Source organism: Anabrus simplex, chromosome 6, assembly GCF_040414725.1.
Source record: "Anabrus simplex isolate iqAnaSimp1 chromosome 6, ASM4041472v1, whole genome shotgun sequence".
Lineage (NCBI taxonomy): Eukaryota > Metazoa > Arthropoda > Insecta > Orthoptera > Tettigoniidae > Anabrus > Anabrus simplex.
In genome coordinates, this window is record NC_090270.1 from 185798074 (window position 1) to 185818310 (window position 20237).

At 38.3% G+C, this 20237-nt stretch overlaps 1 protein-coding gene across 2 annotated transcripts in view; it reads right to left on the minus strand.

Moving 5' to 3' along the window:
• Nucleotides 1-20237, minus strand: part of Usp7 (Ubiquitin-specific protease 7) — a 458856-nt gene that overhangs the window by 267164 nt on the left and 171455 nt on the right. For both annotated transcript variants that reach the window (XM_067150095.2, XM_067150096.2), the window contains exon 9: nucleotides 15301-15391. In XM_067150095.2, the coding sequence (XP_067006196.1) occupies nucleotides 15301-15391 (91 nt within the window). The remainder of the gene's footprint in view (nucleotides 1-15300; nucleotides 15392-20237) is intronic.

Here is a 20237-nt window from a genome sequence, read left to right on the forward strand (position 1 = left end):
TGGATTCAGTATTAAGCCGCATAATGTGGTTAAGGCCTGGTTTCACAGTATACGCTTAAACCTTGGATCGGGCTTAAGCGGGAGCTTAAACTCTGGACCAGTTTCACAGTGGGGAGTGCAAGTGGTAAGCCGAGCTTATCTGTGACTGGCTTAAGCTGTATGAAACTGAGGTTTAAGCTAAGGATTCAGTTCAGATGGCAGAGCGCTGGCCTTCTTATAGCCCAACTTGGCAGGTTCGATCCTGCCTCAGTCCTGAGGTGAAAGTGCTCAAATTCATAGTTAGTGGGATGTAAAACCAATAACATTAACATTAAATAACTTATATTTCTGAATATATTTCGAGGCTCGTGAAATAATACAGTTTCCGTGTTCCGATATACAGTAAAAGAGACAAAAATATCGGTCGGTCACTTGCTTTCTTGGCTTACGCTGCGTGAACCATCAACGATAGACCCCAAGTGTAAGCGTACGAATTGTAGAGCATAGAAACCTCTACAAAATAGTCCACGATGTTATGTACCTATTTCCAACCACTTGCCCTCTAGAAGCGATTTTATGCTATACTCAGCGGTAAAAAAGTATGACTCCTTAACATTAAATAAATATTTCGATATTATCCTCGAATTCCTCATCGAAATAAATTGTTTGACCTCCTCCAGTATTTTATAAGGATTACAATAACCTTGTCAGGACATTATTTGCATGAATGGTTCAGAAGTTATGGCCATTTTAGACTAGTGGTAATACGTGTCAGCAGGACGGGCGAGTGACCTTTTTTAAACTTTATTTTTGTTACTATTATTGGCATCACATTTTCCGTTCATTTTTCGAAATTATCTTGGCTGATAAACGATGTATAACCTACAAGTCAATCAATCATAGGCTACGGATGTAAACAAAGATGAGAATTGAATCAACGGAGATGTTCAGTTTAGTAAAGCTGCACATGGTCCCACTACTGTGAAACTCATAGTGTTTAAGCCAAAGAGTAAACCTTGCTTAAGCGGCGTGCGTGGCTTACTAAAGCTTCAGCTTAAACTCAAACTGTGAAACCGGGCCCAAGTGTAAGAGAGGGCCAAGAGCCCTAACTTCGCCATAAATAAATAAATAAATAAATAAATAAATAAATAAATAAATAAATAAATAAATAAATAAATCACTCAATACTAATGACTGGCAGAGGAAGGAGGTTATGGCCTACAAAGGGCACACTCCACAGATCTCAGAATCACTGGAACCTTAGAGGTATGAATCAGTCACTATCACCAGCTCCCAAAGAGATCATTAAATTTTTGAACCAGTTCTCCACTACACCTTCATTTTCCCATGCCTCACATATTTACTGTTTGTGTACAGCACAAAACTTTCCAGCAGTCATCGGCAGTAACACTCACCACGATTTCAGCTAACTAACAAGTTTCAAACCTCAGAAAATAATGAACCGATTATTCATCACAATATAACTCTTACTCTTAGACCAAATTTTCTCTATTGCATACCTGCCAACATTCGAAAAGAGAAATCCGGAAGATCCTTAAGCAGAAATTTTTTAACACCACACGCATGCTTAAAAGTCTTTGAGAGATAATGAAAGAGGACGGTAGGGAGGGGATTATAAACAATACCGATACAAGTCAAATACAGTAGAACCTCGATGCATTGTTCCCAGATCTGCCATTTTCCCATATTCATCGTTGAATTTATTCGGCCGAAAAATTTTTCCATATAAACCAATGTTAAATTTCCCTGCATCCATCGTTTCTCAAACTATTCGTCAAAAAAGTATTTGTCCTCTGTCACAATTTTCCCGCAATGATCGATCATGCGTAAGAAAAATATACGCAACATTTTTTTTAATTTACAGGGACTGCTCAATACTCTTAGCTTATAATAGCTGCAACCTGTTGCGAGAATGTACGAGCGATTCGGAGTTGCTAGTCTTGAACAAGGATCTTGTAGGCTGCAGTACTGTATGCAGGTTATTCACAAGCAACCTCACTAAGAGCCTCGTGGTGCCAATGCTTCTCCTCGACCCACTAACCGATCCCTATAAGTATTCATATTTACAAGAATTAAAACATAGCGTAAAATGAGAATTTGCCACCATTTTCTGTGTTGGTATAGGCTGGCTAGGACTGCCAACTTCGTTGAAAAAAAAAAGAGATGATCGCGCAGTGCGCCAGATTCGTTTTAATTACTCACAGGGTGATTAATCGCGTCACCTTGTAGAGTGTTAGAAGCCTGTCGACCGCTTTATGCCCTCTGCCCAATAGTCTTGTTACAAGCCGGACCTAACCAAGGCAGACCAATAATCTTATGTCGCACCCTAGTCTTGTAACTAGCTGTTAAGTTGGCAGCTTAGCTCAAGCTGCTGTGACATCATTCGAGGCGCACCGCGTTGAATTTCTAACCTCTGTGACATCTTCTGAGCCGAGCTGCAAAAGCCGCGCCGTGTTAGGTATCTATCCCATCGTTCGCAAAGGGTCTACGGAATCTGTTCCTAAATACAGGTTATCGCCGTAGTATCCACATATATATTTAATTTGCAATAAAAGACTGAACTTTAAGTTTTCAATTATTACAAAATGTGTAAAGAAAAGTGAAACGAAACGCGTAAAAGTCCACGCTTTCTATTTTCACCTCGTAGGCCTATATCATGGTTGCAATATTTTGATACCGTTATGTATAGTATGAGCTAAATGGTTAGCACGTGTTGGCCTTTGGTTGAAGGAGTCTCGGTTGGGTCGAGGATTCTAACTTTCCTTGGTTAATTCCAACGGTTCGGGGCTATCTCTTCGCTGAATTAAGCATTAGAATTCATCTTATGTAGGACCGCATTTTAATATGCGTGTAGATCGCCTATCACGCGACAGCTCAAAAGACATGCACCCGGCTCCGGAGGCCACACGCCATTATTATTGTTATTGTTTTTACAACAATAATATATTTACATAATGAAAAATGTCCCAATACAGTACCTGTATTTTATTCTTTTGCTTTCCCCTATTTTTATGTTGACAGCATTTATAGATTTCCCCACATCCGTCATCATTTTCCCCCTGTATATGTTATGACCAATCCTGAAATTAAATACACGAAGTTACATCTTGCTGAGTGCTCATCTGTTTTCACTTTACACTGGGAACACTTTCCGTGATCGTACAAAACAAGGAAATTAACCCAATCGCATCATTTGACGACCCTAGCTCGTCATAGTTATTCGTGGCATATGAATCAAATGACGAGCTCTGCTCGCGGCGATGCACAGCTGTACATCAATCCATATAGTTCAGTCACTAACCCACAGACGCCACTTGTATGCATTCTGAGCTGAAGTTTACACATGTGGCTTCGGTTTTTTCCTTTTCACCAGGTTCTCACACACTTCTGAAACGAGAGATAAGATAATCTTTCTTCATATAATTTCGCTCTTGTCAGTTGCCATCGTGGCATCAAGCAGATGTGCTGGTGTTGATGAGGAAGGAATACGGAAGCTAATACATAGTGTTTTAGAGAGTGATATTGAAGGCAGTGATGTTTGTGATGACGAAATACACTCTGAAGTCCTTAGTTCGAGTACTAGTGATGCGTATAATAGTTCTGACGACACGGAAAGTGATGCAAATGACGGTGCGCCGAGTCTTTCGAAACGAGCTCGTACCTCGGCACAGAATAACTTGACTGACTGGAACGGGATAAAAAGTAACAATAAACCTGTTGTACATAAGTCTAGTGAATACAGTGGGGTTAGTGAAAAATTTTGAAACGCAGCCACTATCTGAACCCTCAGTTTTTTGTGAATATATGAACCCTTTGTTTGACAAAATATCTGTCGAGACAAATTCATATGCAGCAACAGTTGAGCAATCCTGACAGAAAAAAGTTGAAAGACGATGACAAATGGTTTGAGACTACACCCGACGAAATTAGGGCATATTTTGCATTGGTTATACTAATGTCACACGTGCGAAAATCAAGAATACAGTTATACTGGAGTAAAAACAGGTGTATAAACACTCCTATTTTTCGTGAAACCATGAGCAGGGGGAAGATTTATTATAATTTCACGATTTTTACATTTTGTTGACGATGAACAAATCGATAGTAGTGACAAACTAAGAAAGATTAGACCTATAATACAACATTTCTGCTCCAAATTTTTAGAATTATATTTTCCTTCAAAGGACATTGCTCTAGATGAAAGTCTAATGAAATTCAGAGGCCGCCTTTCATATGTCCAGTGTAATAGGTCTAAACGTTCTAGGTTTGGAATAAAAATTTACAAAATTTGTGAATCAAGTTCTGGCTACTGTCTTTCAAAATTTATGTAGGTGATGATGTAATGGATCCAAGTCTGCCGCAAGTACAAACGTTGTGCTCGACATGTGTGAATCCTTGTTAGGCAGAGGACATACATTGTTTTTAGATAACTGGTATTCTTCCCCAGATTTATTCAAAAGACTACGCGACAAGCAGATGAATGTAATTGGAACTGTTAGACAGAACCGAAAAGACATGCCTTGCGATATCAGTAAGACTAAATTAAAACGTGCAGAGTATGAGACGTGGGCTGCCAACAGTATGTTGTGTGTGAAGTGGAAATATAACACGGATGATTGCTATCTCACCACTAAACACAAATCAGTTGACATGACAGGGACAGGCAAACTCAGACGAAAGAGAGGACAAACCCTGAGGGAAGAAAGTGTGGCCTTGAATATCAGAAGGGGATGGGTGGTGTTGACCTTCAGGATCAGGTTACAGCTCTGTTCTCCGTCATGCGGCGCACAGTGAAAGGGTATAGGAAAATATTCTTTTACCTCCTAGATATGTGTATTTTCAATTCCTTCACTGTGTATCACAAGATCGCTGCTAACAGAAAGACGAGCTACACGGACTTCCGAACTAGTATTGCACAGCAGCTACTAGAGACTGTTCAGCTGCGGGAGTACTCTGTTCGAGGTCGACCTTCAGCGAGCACCACCCCAACCAGATTACAAGCTAAATCATGGGCCCACTTTCCCATGCGTATTCCCCCTACAGAGAAGAAATCAAAAGTCACAAGAAGGTGTGTTGTGTGCTACAGCCACGGTAAAAGAAACGAAAGTTGCTGGCAGTGCAAAAAATGTGGCGTAGCTCTTCACTTAGAAGAATGTTTTGACGTGTACCACACCCAGCAGACGTACTAAAATAGCGGCACTGGTAAGTTTATTACTTCGTTATCATGCATGCAAATTTTCAGAAAAGAATATTTACTGGTTGGTTTTGTATGATTTTCTAAATTATAGTGTGATGACGGCGGCCGTAGAGCGGTATTAAAATGTGATTTCTTAGTGAACTACTATGGTATCTAAATGTGAGGCGAATGGGTTAAGCAGAATATTCCTCACGAAAAGACTGATATTGTTTTATAGTAACTCATTACGAACACCACTAGAAATACTAAATCGCTCATTCGTCACATAATTCTACGAGTTCCAGAACTACTGCCAATGTTACACACGCACACAAACAAAGCCATTCAGCTGCTACGAAGCTTGATGCAGTTACTAACGTTGTTTTATATAAATTCACAGCCAGTTATTTTTCACGATACCGGGCGAGTTGGCCGTGCGCGTAGAGGCGTGCGGCTGTGAGCTTGCATCCGGGAGATAGTAGGTTCGAATCCCACTATCGGCAGCCCTGAAGATGGTTTTCCGTGGTTTCTCATTTTCACACCAGGCAAATGCTGGGGCTGTACCTTAATTAAGGCCACGGCCGCTTCCTTCCAACTCCTAGGCCATTCCTATCCCATCGTCGCCATAAGACCTATCTGTGTCGGTGCGACGTAAAGCCCATAGCAAAAAAAAAAAAAATTTTTCATGATTTCTTTTCTTCAAAATCGCAGCCTACTACTTGTTTGGGAACATCTGATTAATGAAGTACTGTAGCAGTTGAGGTGGAACAGGTGACAAAAGCACGGTGATAATCAATAATGTGATTATGGATACATTTACCTGTTGAATTTCAAACACTGCATCTCGTATTTCCACTTACTATGAAAAGTCAAATAAATCCGATTTGACCGCAGAAAGTGAAACCAAGCGCAGATATTCAAAATCCATACAGTAACGTTGTTCATCCGTACAACCGTAAAACAAACTCAAAATCCGTTCATTTTATGGAAATCCCAGAATAATTGGCAGGTGTGCTATTGTATTAAAATTGCAATAAGGTGGAAGCCAAATAATTGTGTGTGTTTTATATACTGTATATTGTCCCCTTCAAATTTGGCCTACAATAAGTATTTTATTGTGCATTCAAGGAAGAGGGTATTATTTCAATAGTACGTGTGATATATTTCCAGTCCTGGGTTATAGAGACGTGCTCACATGTATGGAACCGGTTCTCACCAGCAGAGAGCAAAGTATTTATTTTCAATCGACCAGTCAGCTGTGTCACATGACCCACTGGGGACGTCCAAGGCCACTGCAAGGTGAAGTACACATGCCAGAATCTTTGAGTGAGAGTACTTCCAAGAATTGTAGTGACTTTTGAGGTGTAAGACGACGGCCAATTACGAGTCAAGTGTTAAGTTCAATGAAATTGGTAAACATTAAAATAATTGAGTTGCCTGATGATCGGTTTCCTGATCGCCTCATTTCGCATAATGACCAAAAATGGCCACCAAGGTCATGTGACTTAATCCCCAGTGATCACTTTCTTTGGAGTTATCTTAAACTTGCAGCGTATTTTGACTTCCAAGGGATCGGAGGAATTAAAAACTGTATCTAAGAGAACTGGCTGAGAAGAATTTAATTTTGAATTACCATCAAGATTTATTTAATGTTAATTTGTTATTGCTATTGAGTGCTAGTGTTAACAAAAGTCAAAAACCTGTTGTTTAAATCTTTTCGTATTATTGTCGCTAGTCCTTGTCTTCAAAAATAAGCAAAACCAGACAGCGAACTGTCCACCCTTGAGACCCCCCCTCTCCAGCTGAGCATGCCAGGTATAAAAGGTGCAATATACGGACCACAACAGTACTTCTCTCCTGTCATCCTGCACAGGAAGATTGTACCTCCTTGACCACCCAGCAAGAACAGACTTCTTCGCTGCCATTATTGGATCATATTATTAACTAAACTTATGCCATGGTTGGAGACTTGGACTGAATTACCGAATGGTATGAAGTGATGTCCAATATTACTGTCAATACTCATTTGAGTGCTCCTTATAAATATCACTGTCAAATTCTCAGGCACGTTATTCAGCAAAGTGTATTCAAACCTGCTCCTCGTAGCAAACGCCAGTTTTCTTAGACCTCAATACATATAAACAGTTAGGTACAAATCCATTTGCAGTACCGGCATATAGCACAATACTTCTTCCCTCCCTTCCAACAGGCAATGCCATTGTACCTACCACTGCCCCGCCTCTTCCTATGGTAATGTGGTGCTGCTGATTTTTAAGGAAAGTAATGAAAATTTAAATTTGATTGTGTGGCTTGATGAAGCATTTCTCAAGGAGGGTGTGTCTCAACATTACATTACAATATCAATTTTCTCCCATAACGCATGCTGGCCGTTTAACTTCTTGTAGCAGAATTCTTGTACTCTTAAATGGACTTTCAACTTATTAGGTCGTGTTACATTCATGTAGCATGTGTTGAAGAGATGTTAAATACAAAACAAAAATGGTTGTGGGTTCGGACCCCATTGGTGGATGTCAATAAATCCCTAAACATACGCGTGTAAAAGGAAGAAATTTGAAGAGTTGTTGGCTAAGTCCAAGTAAAATGTTGTCGAGCAATCACAGTGAGTTTCAAGGACAGAGTTCTTTCATGCCAGCATAGTATGGGAGGTCATATGCCGAACATCATTTTCCAGACCTGAAATGGGAACATGTGATGAACATTATTATGTATTTTGTCAATGAATTTTGAAAAAAAAAAAAAAAAAAAAAAAAAAATGAAGTTCATAACTTGATACATCAAAACCAGCGTACTTTTTTGAAGAACCCTATATTCAGTCAAGATTCTGAGGATAGCTATGTTTGGAATACGTTTCCCAATTCTTTCCTCACTGAGAAAATACAATGGGCATGTATCTTCAATGCATGGAATAAAAAGTACACCATATTCTGCCTCAGCACATTTGAATATGGCGCCTGTAGTTGAACGTGTGTGAAAGTGCTCTATAATTCGCCTATCAAATATCAAAATATATCACACATATTTACCGTGAGTGGGATCCACTAGATTTATAAATATATATTTCATTTTCAGTGCATCAAACATGACCCTCAAAGCTGTGAATGAGAAGATTAGTGAATTTGAAAGACGTATGTCTCAATTCCAAGGGCGCCCAGAGGAAGCTCTAACTACTACTAACAATGCCACTAATCCCAAAGAGTTGCTACGTGTGCTTGAACGTGACTTCCGTGACTTTCGAGAATCTATTTCAGCGGAAATATCTGAACTGAAGAGAAATATAAGAGAAATAAAAGAGAAATTGAACAGCATCTTGAGATACAAGAAGCATTGTCAGATGAAGTGGCCCTATACAGCAGACGCAATTTTCTCCTGTTGCATGGTGTTAATGAGACTGTTGATGAAGATGTGTACAGCAAGGCCTTGGATACCAGACATAAAATGCAAATTGACCTGACTATTAACTGCATTGATCGATGTCATAGATTAGGGCGACAACAGAGATCAACTGCTGATGTGGTGACATCAGGAAACAGACCAATTATCATAAAATTTCTTAGATATCAGCAACAAGATAGCGTGTGGCGCGCTAAGCGGCTGCTAAAAGGCACCAAAGTTCTTATACCTGAATCTCTGACGACTACAAGGAAGGAGATGTTCTGCAAGGCACGTGATATATTTTGAATGTGAACACCTATACGCAAAATGGTACGGTTATCGTCCTCACAGCCGTTGGAAAGAAGATGCACTTAAACACTCCTGCAGAATTAAATTCTTTGATCAGACGGTTAAGCAAAATTAACACTAGGAAATAATTATGATTGTGTTCTTGTTATCGCTATGGTATAGTAGGCCTATTCTCTGTTTTAGGTTAGTTATGGTTAGTAACTGAGTGTGTTTGTGTGAATTAGCTGGAAGTTACATTTTATGCTATGACGAGGTAAGCCACTATTTGTTTATTCTCAACTTCAGCCTGAGGATTTAAGTATAACAATGTCAATATCACTTCTTTTGCAAGCATAGACTTGGACAAAGACACCACCCCTCCTTTTGACTTAGCACCTATTTCTAGTTTTACTCCTCTTACCTCTCTCTCTTCCCAGATTCTCCATCCAGATCTATCTGTTCATAGTATTTTAGAAACGGAAGTGAAAGCATTTCCTCGCGCTTCGTTGTGTGCTCATCTTAACAGTCAATCTATTGTAGCTCACCATGATAAACTGAAAGCCATATTTGAAAACAGTTTATTTCATAATCATTGCTGTAAGTGAGAGCTGGCTATGTAGTTCAATTCCTTCCAGTATGGTTGAAATACAAGGGTATTGTATTCATAGATTTGATAGGATGATCAGACGTGGAGGTGGCGTTGTGTCATTTTGTGAGCTTAATCTCAGGAGTATAATGGTAAAAATTTCTACCACTACTACAAATCCTGTTCCTGAATTTATGTTCGTTGAAAATATTACCAACACTGTTAAGTACTCATTGGGGCTGTATATAGGCCTCCAAATGCAGGGGACATTGGTGAGTTAGAGGACAATTTACTGAGACTTTTACCATCTTATGAACACGTAATTATACTAGGCGACTTAAATACAAATTTGTTAACTCGGACTAGTGAAACAATACATTTGCAAAATATTTTTCTCTCCTGTGATATGACAATATTGCCCTCAGAACCAACTAACCACGTTCATAATTCCACCGTCTCTTCTGATATACTCGATCTCATGATAACCAATAATCCACATAAGGTTCTTAAACACGGTCAAATACCTGTTCCTGAAATATCAACTCATGATCTTATATACTTAGCGTATTCGCTAAGAGTTTCTAAATATAGGTCGAAATACGTGACTTTCAGAGACTTTAAAAATATAGATTTCCATCACCTAAAAGAAGATGCATGTAAATGTCCTTGGGGTGACAAACTAATGAATGATATAGATGAAAAGCTGGAAAATATTAATTCTCATATTCATGGACTTTACAATGAGCATGCCCCTAAGCGCTGTGTGAATGTAACACGCCCGCCCTGTCCATGGCTGACAAATGAAATCAAATCTCTGATGGCTCAACGTGATTCGTTATATAGATGTTACAAACGAAATTTATCAGCTGAAACATTTGAACAATACCATGTACTGCGAAATCAAATTAAACAAATTATCCGCAATAAGAAATTTGATTACTTCTGGCGTCTATTCAATAATATAAACGCTGGTAGTACTTGGCGACAACTTCGTTCATTAGGTATTGGAAGGCCTCCTGTGAACCATGCTAAACCAGAAATACCGCTTGACGAGATTAATGGACACTGTTCAACAGGTATAGTGCAGGCCACCATCAAGTCTATAATACGACAACAATCATCTGATCGCCCATGTTTCGAATTTCGAACTGTTTTAGAGTCTGAGGTGAGACAAGAACTGATTTCAATTAAATCCCATACAATGGGGGCTGATGAAATCCCTATTTTCTTTATTACTAAGATTATGGACATTATATTGCCGGTTACTGCTGACTGCCTGCCTCTCCCGTGGTTATTTTGCGACAAAGTGGAAAGATGCACAAGTTGTCCCAGTTCCAAAAAGGTTGCCAGCTAATGTAGCATCTGACTTTCTTTCTGTATACAATCTTTCAGCACTGTCTAAAGATCTGGAAAAATTGATCTATTGCCAACTTGAACAATACCTGGAAAAATATTCTCTACATGACCCCTCGCAATCTGGTTTCAAGAAAGGACATAGCACAGGGACGGCACTACTAAGAATTACAGACGACGTTAGATGAGCTATAGATGAGCGGAAATTGACTATACTTATTTTACTTTACTTCGGTAGTGCGTTTGAGACAGTAAATATTGACATATTATTAGCGAAACTACAAGGATTTAATCTGAGTCCCTCTGCTATTCCGCTCTTTGCTTCATACCTCACCAATCAGCAACGTGTTCTCATGAACGGTGTGACTACGGACTGGAAAACGAAGCAAACAGGTGTTCCACAGGGATCTGTGCTTGGACCTCTTCTGTTTACTCTATATATCAATGATATATCTTCTCAGTTCGGTAACAGTAAGCATCATTTATATGCAGATTATCTGCAAATATCTTCTCAGTTCGGTAACAGTAAGCATCATTTATATGCAGATTATCTGCTAATATATTATCACCGTAAAGCTGTTGATATTGAGTTTGGAATTCAAGAGATGAATTCTATTTTAAATCTGATTACCTCCTATTCTAATAAGAACTATTTATTAATTAATCCTAAAAAGACACAAGCTATTATAATAGGGCAACAAAGGCAGTTAAATATCCTTAATAAGAAGTTATTACCTTCACATTTGCTTTGTGGTGTAGCTATGCCATTTCAGAAGTCAGTAAAAAATCTTAGGATTATCATAAGTGACGCACTAGATTGGAGTGAGCACATAAGCATCTGTACGAAAATTCACTCGTCACTTCACCCTCTTAAAACTCGCCAATCACTTCTTCCACTTAGCATGAAAATTAAACTTATCCAGACCCTCATATTTCCCATACTTAATTATTGTGATATTGTATTGATAGATGCCACAATGGAACAAACATTAAAATTACAGAGGGCAATGAACTCATGCATTAGGTTTATATTTCCAATTAAATTTTCAAATCATATTTCCCCTATTATGAAATTTCTTCCTGGTTAAAAATCGCTGAACTAGGACGTCTTCACGTTACAACTCTTGTATTTCGTCTGTTGAATGAATCTAAACCCCTGTAGTTATCCTCAAAGTTTAATTTACTCTCCTTCTCTCATGAACATAACACACGATCGACTACTACACTCTCAATTCCTGTGGATCGCTCATCTTCATTTAACCGCTCCTTTCAAGTGTCTGGTGCAAGGCTATGGAATTCCCTTCCAGTCAGTGTTAGGAATTGCACTTCTTTAGCTTCTTTCAAGCGGTCTTGCCGAGATTACCTATTAAATGTATAACCAGCTTGTATGAATGAGGTTAGGATTTATATTTTTATATTATTTCATTATTCTGTTTTATGAAGTTTGTTATAGATAATACGTGGTTAAGTGTAAGAGAGGGCTGCGAGTCTGAACTTCGCCACAAATGAAGGCATGAAAATAAATAAATAAATAAATAAATAAATAAATAAATAAATAAATAAATAAATAAATAAATAAATAAATAAATAAATAAATAAATAAATAAATAAATATATCACAAACTGTCGACCGAGTTAAGGAGCATCAAAAAATGTCACTATTTAGGAAGTCTGTTTTTAGATGTTTATTACAAAAAATATATAGAAATGTATTAATACTGTTTGTCACATTTAAACATAATTGTTAATTACCTCCAGTGTACTGCCAATATTGTCATGATCAATGTATACAGTGAAACCTTGTTAGTGTGTTTCTCATTAACATGGTTTCCCGCTTAGCACATCGTAAATTCGAAGTCAGAATTCTCATCATATTATATCTATATATAAATACCTCACTTATCACGTTACGAATTTCCGCTAATACTGCTTAGTACGAACACATTTTTCCTAGTCCTGAAAATGTTATTTGCCATCCCTTCTGGAAGGAACGTGATTTCAACTCGGGTATGAGCCCTCACCGCAGCTGCATGATAACGGGAAAAGGCCTTGAATTCTTGAATTTCACAGGATAATTTGAACCTTCGGGGAGCAAGCCGTTACCCTCAGAAATGCTCAGTTTTGCTTGCCGGTTAACAGTCAGGCTGCGGAATAACACAATGAGCTTGTTTGTGCTTGTATTTTGCATTTCATTCAGGAGTTAGAAGTATATTCTCATGCTTAGTTGTACAGTGAAGGGTAGCGAATATTTGTCGTCTGATACCCTACATTTGGAACATAATCGTTTGAAGTTGACCAGTGTAGTGGATAGTTGTCTTGTGATAGCCTAATTACGGATACAGAAAAGGTTGTGAAATTTCTTACTAATGAAGACAAAATTAAAGTCTATCAGCAAATCGACTGGCATCCACATCTTTAAGCGTGCAGAGTTGGCGTGAATGTCAAAACTCGCATCTTCCAGTTTCAACTCGATCACTCAAGTCTGTCGTGGTCGATCAGAGTTTTGATCGATTCAAAACGGCGGCCAAAGTCATTCTGTTGTAGTCGCACATGGCCGCGTATAACCTCCAATTCATTTGTCTAAGCGTGTGACCAGAAAGATAATGTTTAACAACCGTTTGGTCCAAAATAAAAGGCTTCTACTAACATTTGTTTTGGACGCGATCTGCATTAATACTTTGATATTTTAATGGGCCCTGCTCAATTATTTTCATATTTGTTGTTCAGTGTTTTTAACACTTTTCAGTGCACTATTGTTATGGTATAAGCCCCAGCGAAATAAGTTTTCATATTTGTTCTCTTGTGTTTTTCATACCTTTTATTACTCACCTCTCATAGAGCTTTCACTGTACCCACGTACAACATAAAATCCCCTTATGTCGGAAGAAACAGTACCTAGTGTTTCCACATCCCTGCTGTATAGTTTTTATTTCTGTATTCAGTAGTACGTTTTCTCGCTTAACATGTTCTTTTTCCTTGACCCCTGCAGAAACGTCTTAACGAGACTTCACTGTATTATGAATAAAAAATACCCTTACCACTAATTGTAAAGTTGAAACTGTAAAGGGCAGTCCCTCCCTCGAGCTAATAGCTTATTGGGAGAATACTCGGAATGAAAATGAAAATCCACAGCCTCTTTCCAGTCATTTGACCGGGCCAGGAATGGAATGGAATGAATGAAGCCCCATCTAGTGGCGAGAATAGGAATTGTGCCGGCTGCCGAAGTCTGCCGCACTCCTCTGGGGCAATGATTAATGACTGGCAGATGAAATGAAATTATATTGGAGAGTGCTGCTGGAATAAAAGATGACAGGGAAAACCGGAGTACCCGGAGAAAAACCTGTCCTGTCTCTGCTTTGTCCAGCACAAATCTCACATGGAGTGACCAGGATTTGAACCACGGAAGCCAGTGGTAAGAGACCGACGCGCTGCCGCCCGAGAAATGAAGACTTCAAAATACTTAGAATAAATAAATAAGTAAATAAATAAAAAAGCTGCTCTGCCACAAGGGTTGCTGCTGAATCCATTCCATTGCATTGGTTTTATACAAAAGCGAACACACTCCCCCATCCACCTATGTGCAGACATTCACTAGTGTACTGAATGCATTGAATAATCCCTTCCGCATTTGTCCATCGCCGTAGGGCTTTCTTTTGCATGGGGTCATATCCAGTGCAGTTGTCATTCATGCAAGAATTTATATAGGCAAATAGGCAGTAGACTCCCTCTCTCACACACCGACCTCGATATCCAGCGGATCAGAAGCTGACATAGTAGGCAACGGAGTGGATGCAGCTTCTAGCCGCACTGCACTTATGACGTGAGCCATCTGCATTGCCACTTACACTGGGCTCCTTTGCTTACCAGCACAGACCACCTACAGTACCAGAGCATTTTATGGACAAAGTTATGCCCTCATTTTGGTTCTTCCACCTCATATGCCTTTGAGATACTAGACCTTCTTCCACCATCTAGATTATTGAAAGAATTGAACCGTCAATATGGAAAATGAAATTTATAGTGCGCAATGTTCTACATAAGGCATTACATCATGGAATACATATAAGTAAAAATTGCAATTATGTGATGAGAGACAAAAAAAATTCCCGAATGTTTATGAATAGAAGTCAGCACAATGATTGACGTAGCAATCGACACTGATGTAAACAAATTAATAAAAATCATCATCATTCAGGATTTTCTCAATAAAACTCACAAAAACCCTGCACAAACACTTGTATCTTTGAACAGTAGAGCTGAAAATCATCGTGAAAACAGAAAGCAACTGGATAATAATGTAGAATTTCCATAAAAACGTATAAAAATTAGGATCTTAGAGAACCTGTCATCCACTAAGTCAAAGAATACTGCTATATATACAGTACTGTATAAATAACATTTTAAATGTTGTAAGATGGCTACTACTCACACTTTCCAAAATGTACAGCATTAAAATCAAGCAGTAGTATATACAACTCTTAAATGAAAAACACATTCAACTTACTATTTTTCTTCCCTTTAATATTGAGCTGGATGTCGTAAAAAGTTTCAACTCTTGTAGAAGTATAATCGATGTTCTTGCATTTAATGAAAGACTGGAACATAAGAATTGTTATTCTTAGTTTTTATCTATAAAAAAATCAACAAAAGAGCTTGATTTAAAAGACATTAATTTTATTAGAAGTCAAATGTACAAGTTAGAATACTGCAAAAATGTGGTAGAGAAAATTTTCATCTGTGAAACGAAGGAGTAAAAATCTCTTAGTATCACCTGATCATCCACAGTTTAAAAGATATATTTCAAATAGCAGTATTTTCAAATGGATGCATTTAAAAAAAAAAACCTGCCCATGTTCTGTTATAAGGATCTTTTTTTTTTTTTTTAGCTCATTCCGCAGCACCATTCAGAGCACGGCATGGCTGGTGCAATGACACTCCGTCGCTAGCCGGTATAATGTGTGCTTTTCCTCCCTACTACATCGAGGTAATTCACACTTATAGAAAGCCATTTCTAGAGAAACTATTAGTCTAGAACCTACCTGGCATTAAATTTGATGTTCAAAATGTTATCCCTCAGCTGTCAAACACATCCGAAACCTCGTAAACAGGTTTGCAGATACTCGACAAAACTCAGCCCGTGTGATGTTCGAAATAACTTATGCAATGTTCTCCTGTAGTTCTTCTCTTGTGTGAGGGTTGTTCACATACACTTTTCCCTTCAGCATCCCTCACAGATAATAACCACAGCGATTTAAATCAGGAGATCTAGGGGGATAATTAACCACACGATCTTTGAGAACTTTCCGTATTACCTCCAAAGACCGATTAGTAGTGTGTGCCATCGCATTATCTTACATGAAGTAACCATCGCTCCTTTCTTCTTCCGTCAGCTCTTCAAAGAATGGTATGAGAATGAGGTCTATATATCGATCAGCATTTATTGTTTCACGGAAAAATTAGGCCCTATAATTCTGCGAGTACTTATTGCGCACGGAGACACAGCTGGTGGGGATTTTCTGCACACCAGTAGCGACTGTTTTGAGTATTTACACAGTGGCTCAAGTGTAGTCATGCCTCATCACCATAAAAGTTCTGGGTCAACATACCCATCGTGAACTGACTGAAGCAACCAGTTACAATACCGAACCCTAACGAAACTGTCAGGTCCTCTTAAATATCGGACAGGGGTGAGTTTGTACGGTTTTGCTTTTAACAGTTTTGTTGCTTTGTGGGCAATAGATAATAACACACTATGAAACACAACAGGGTTTTTGTTGGAGTTCTTTCCATTGCCAAGCTTTTCCTCTGTTAAAACAGTTCGTCTCCTGCGTGATTTCTTGTTAAGAATGGACCCAGTGGTGCGGAATTTCTTTACTAATTTATGTACCGTACTCCTAAGGGAAGAGAGGATGTCAGCAAATTTGCAAATGAATCAAAAGCGGCATTTTGTATAAGAAGAATGCTTCGCATAACACAACACAATGAATATACGCTGTTCTATTGTATACATCACTCAAACACACGATTATTATTCCTACAGAAACCACGCTATCTTAAAGCGAACATATTGAACACGCTACCAATACCACAGATGTTGAACTAAACTATTGCTGTGAAGCAATGGTTATCACTACCGTATTGCATTAGATCATCTTAGCTGGTCAAGAAGCAATATATCTCTCGGCAAGGAGTTACCCAGCCGCGCTATCGCCTTCCATGCATGTCGTCCAGACACTCGGAGCGAGCCAAAAAAAAAAACCCTTTTTCTAGTTTAGATTTATTCTCAGGGCCAATTAGAAGGGCATACAATATTGGGAGATCTACTTAGATGTTTATCTCAAATTCTGACCATAGCTTTCTCATTCCTATAACTGATACACTATCTTACTCAAACAACTGCTAATGAAGATGACATTTTCCACACAAAAGGGATTTAGATGAAAAAAATGTCTTTAGAAAGTCAGCTATACTATGAGGCATGCGGATCTAATACAAAGATTAAACAAGTACAGTTTATAAATTCAATAATAATACAGCAGAGAAACGGCAAGAATAAAAGTAGATAAGGAATAGGACCATTTAAAATGAAGACAACAAATTTTTTTAAAAATACAAGAGGTTATTGTTAAGTAGTGAAAGAATCAAAAGTTTCATGAAGGCAGCTTCTCGCATGATCCACAGACAAAACCAATCATTTCCAAGGTTGGCTGCACGTTACATGTATCTTAAAACATGTTCTTTTCAAGTCATTCCTTTCTCTCTGTAATATAAAGACCATCCAGCAATTGTACCAGTTCTTTTAAATTTCTCCTTTCTTTCTACATTATCTCCACCTTATGAGTAAAATATCCCAAATCCATCCTTTATTGCGCATTTGCAACATTTGACAAAGAAGGTAAAATGTAGGGTAATTTGATCCACAAACTTATTTTATTCTAGGATATTACATTCAACCAAAAATATTCTCTGCTTATTGAAACGATAATACCTTTGCTTTTACATCCGAATAACTATATTAATTTCCGGAAATGCCTGGGTGGCAAGAACTTTGTTCCGCATAAGAATTTTATTTGCCAGTGAATCTGACACAAGGCTAGAGTGTGTGGGCAACATCCACATGCCAATGGACTGAAACAGGATCGAATTTGCCATCCCAGGTTCAGAAAGCCAGCACTCTGCCATCTGAAATCACTCAGCCCAGCTTTGCTTACTGATTTCTTTTACTCTAATGCCAATATTCTCTGCAATTCTGGTATGTTTCAAAACATATACCTGCCAACTTTTGAAAACAAAAAATATCAGCAAATTGAGGAGCAAAGTTGGGGTGGAGGAGAGATAAGGAGTACAAGTTTTATCGAAAACTTCAGTATCTTACAGATAATAAATAGGACAGCTTCCTTGCTATAAGGAAAGTGTATTAAAAATCACTAGGAATAAATTAAAATGAAAAGGAAACAGAGAAAACATGTATATTCAAGAACAGAATATGCTAAGATTCAAAATAACCCAAGATAACTTCCAAGAACATAAGTTCAAAAACATTTAAGCTCTTACATGCTTTTAATATTTTCAATCGAAATTAAATTAGGGTTTCCTTGTAGGAACGTTATTTATGTAAGTTCATTTAGAGTTAAAACAGGGCAATACAATAACATTTATGCATATCTTCCCCGAGTTTAGTAAATCATGGGAACTGTTCTAAAAATTGTTACAGAAAAACAGAATTATACTTCTTTGCTGTAATAAAAGATCAAGCCCTGAATGAACACCAGTAGGGTAAATTATACTCTCACATGAAAAGTAGCACAGTCTCTGGATCTATTGTAGGTACAAGCATTTAAAAAGCAAAAACTTGGCTTTCACAGCGACAAATAAGATCTTCACTCAATGAAATGCTATCCTGAAACAACAGGAGATTCAAAACATATTTTAAGTTCTGCAATCACTGGCTAAATATCAAGAGAAACATTTAACTGAACGGGAGGTCAGACAATCATTAAATGTGTATATATATATATATATATACTTCTTTTTGCACATTATCCAGTCTGGATATTGGCGATCGTTATGCCCATTGTAGTTTCGTTCATAGATTTTAGGACAGCTCAGCAGATGACAATTCACTGACGGAGGTTTATCAGCCAGGGAATCCGACAACGACCAGGACCTCTTTTCTTGAATATTTTGCCTTGCAGGTGAAGTGGAGTGTTCGATATCTCTCTTCGTTGTACCAGACATGTTTGAAATATATTAATTTCCCTTTCTTCACGATTTTCGTCAGCTCTCTATCACGGCCGATCCAATGCAGGACAATGATGTCGGCCACTTGGTTCATCCGAGATATTCTGAGCGGCTTTCAGTTGGGTTTCGTGGTGTGAGATAAGATTTGTGTGTAATGATAATACACATTACAGTGCATCCATCTTTTATTCTGACCGTCAACTATCACCAGTATACATTACAAAGAGAAATAAAACAGAAAATAAACCCGGAAGAGGGTTCGTACCTTATTAACTCTGCCTGGTCTCCTTTCTGTGATTTGCACCTTCTTCCACAGATGACTAGGTTGCAGGTCATCCTGAAGCAGCACGTCTCCTACTCAGCACTCCCTCTTTTGTCCGTTTAGAAGTCAAACTTAGTAGCTCCTGAGGTTAAGAAGATACTCATCCTTCCATCTCTTAAGTCCTCCTGCATTTTCTTCCTGAGTCTGACCTTATTCCTCAAGTCTATTTCGGTCGTGAGTTCAAATGATATAGATGTTGATTCCCAAAAGGAAAAGCCGGTGGACAGAGCAATTAGTAGCGTACCATTCAGGAAGTCAGTATCTCGGATTTGTCTTGAATTAATGGATCATGAGTTAATGGTGGCTCCTACATCCACCAATAGTGTTCCGAGTGCCACCCTGCTAATTAGAGTCTTCCGCATAACCTTTCTCAGGCATCTTTTAACCGTCCCCACCATTCTTTCCCACCAACCTCCTAACCAAGCCGGGCGCGGTTCTGTAAATTTCCACTAGATTCCGTTATGTGTGTACTCGCTTGTTCACAGGACATTAAGGACTTGGCTGAGCTATTGCTTTAGCTTTCCTAACTTTCATTGTGTTTTAGCGGGCTCATGCGTTAACTTCGGCACTGACTTCATTGGTATTAGCTTATAATTGAAAGTTATAAATTTCATTGTTGTTCCATACTGACTTTGAATAATCAGAGTATATAAAGATTTCAGGAGTTCCACCCAATCAATACAATTTTTAATCACTCTTAGCAATTAATTATATTTGAAAAATATGCAGTACTTGATTTATCTCCTAAGAGACATCTTCAGCTGCTTAATACAGTCTTGAATTAAAATAAACATAACAGACATTGACAACGATCTAGTATAGTTGCAACTTTTTAAGTCCTAGAATCAAACTAATGAATATGCACTCAGTACATTTTA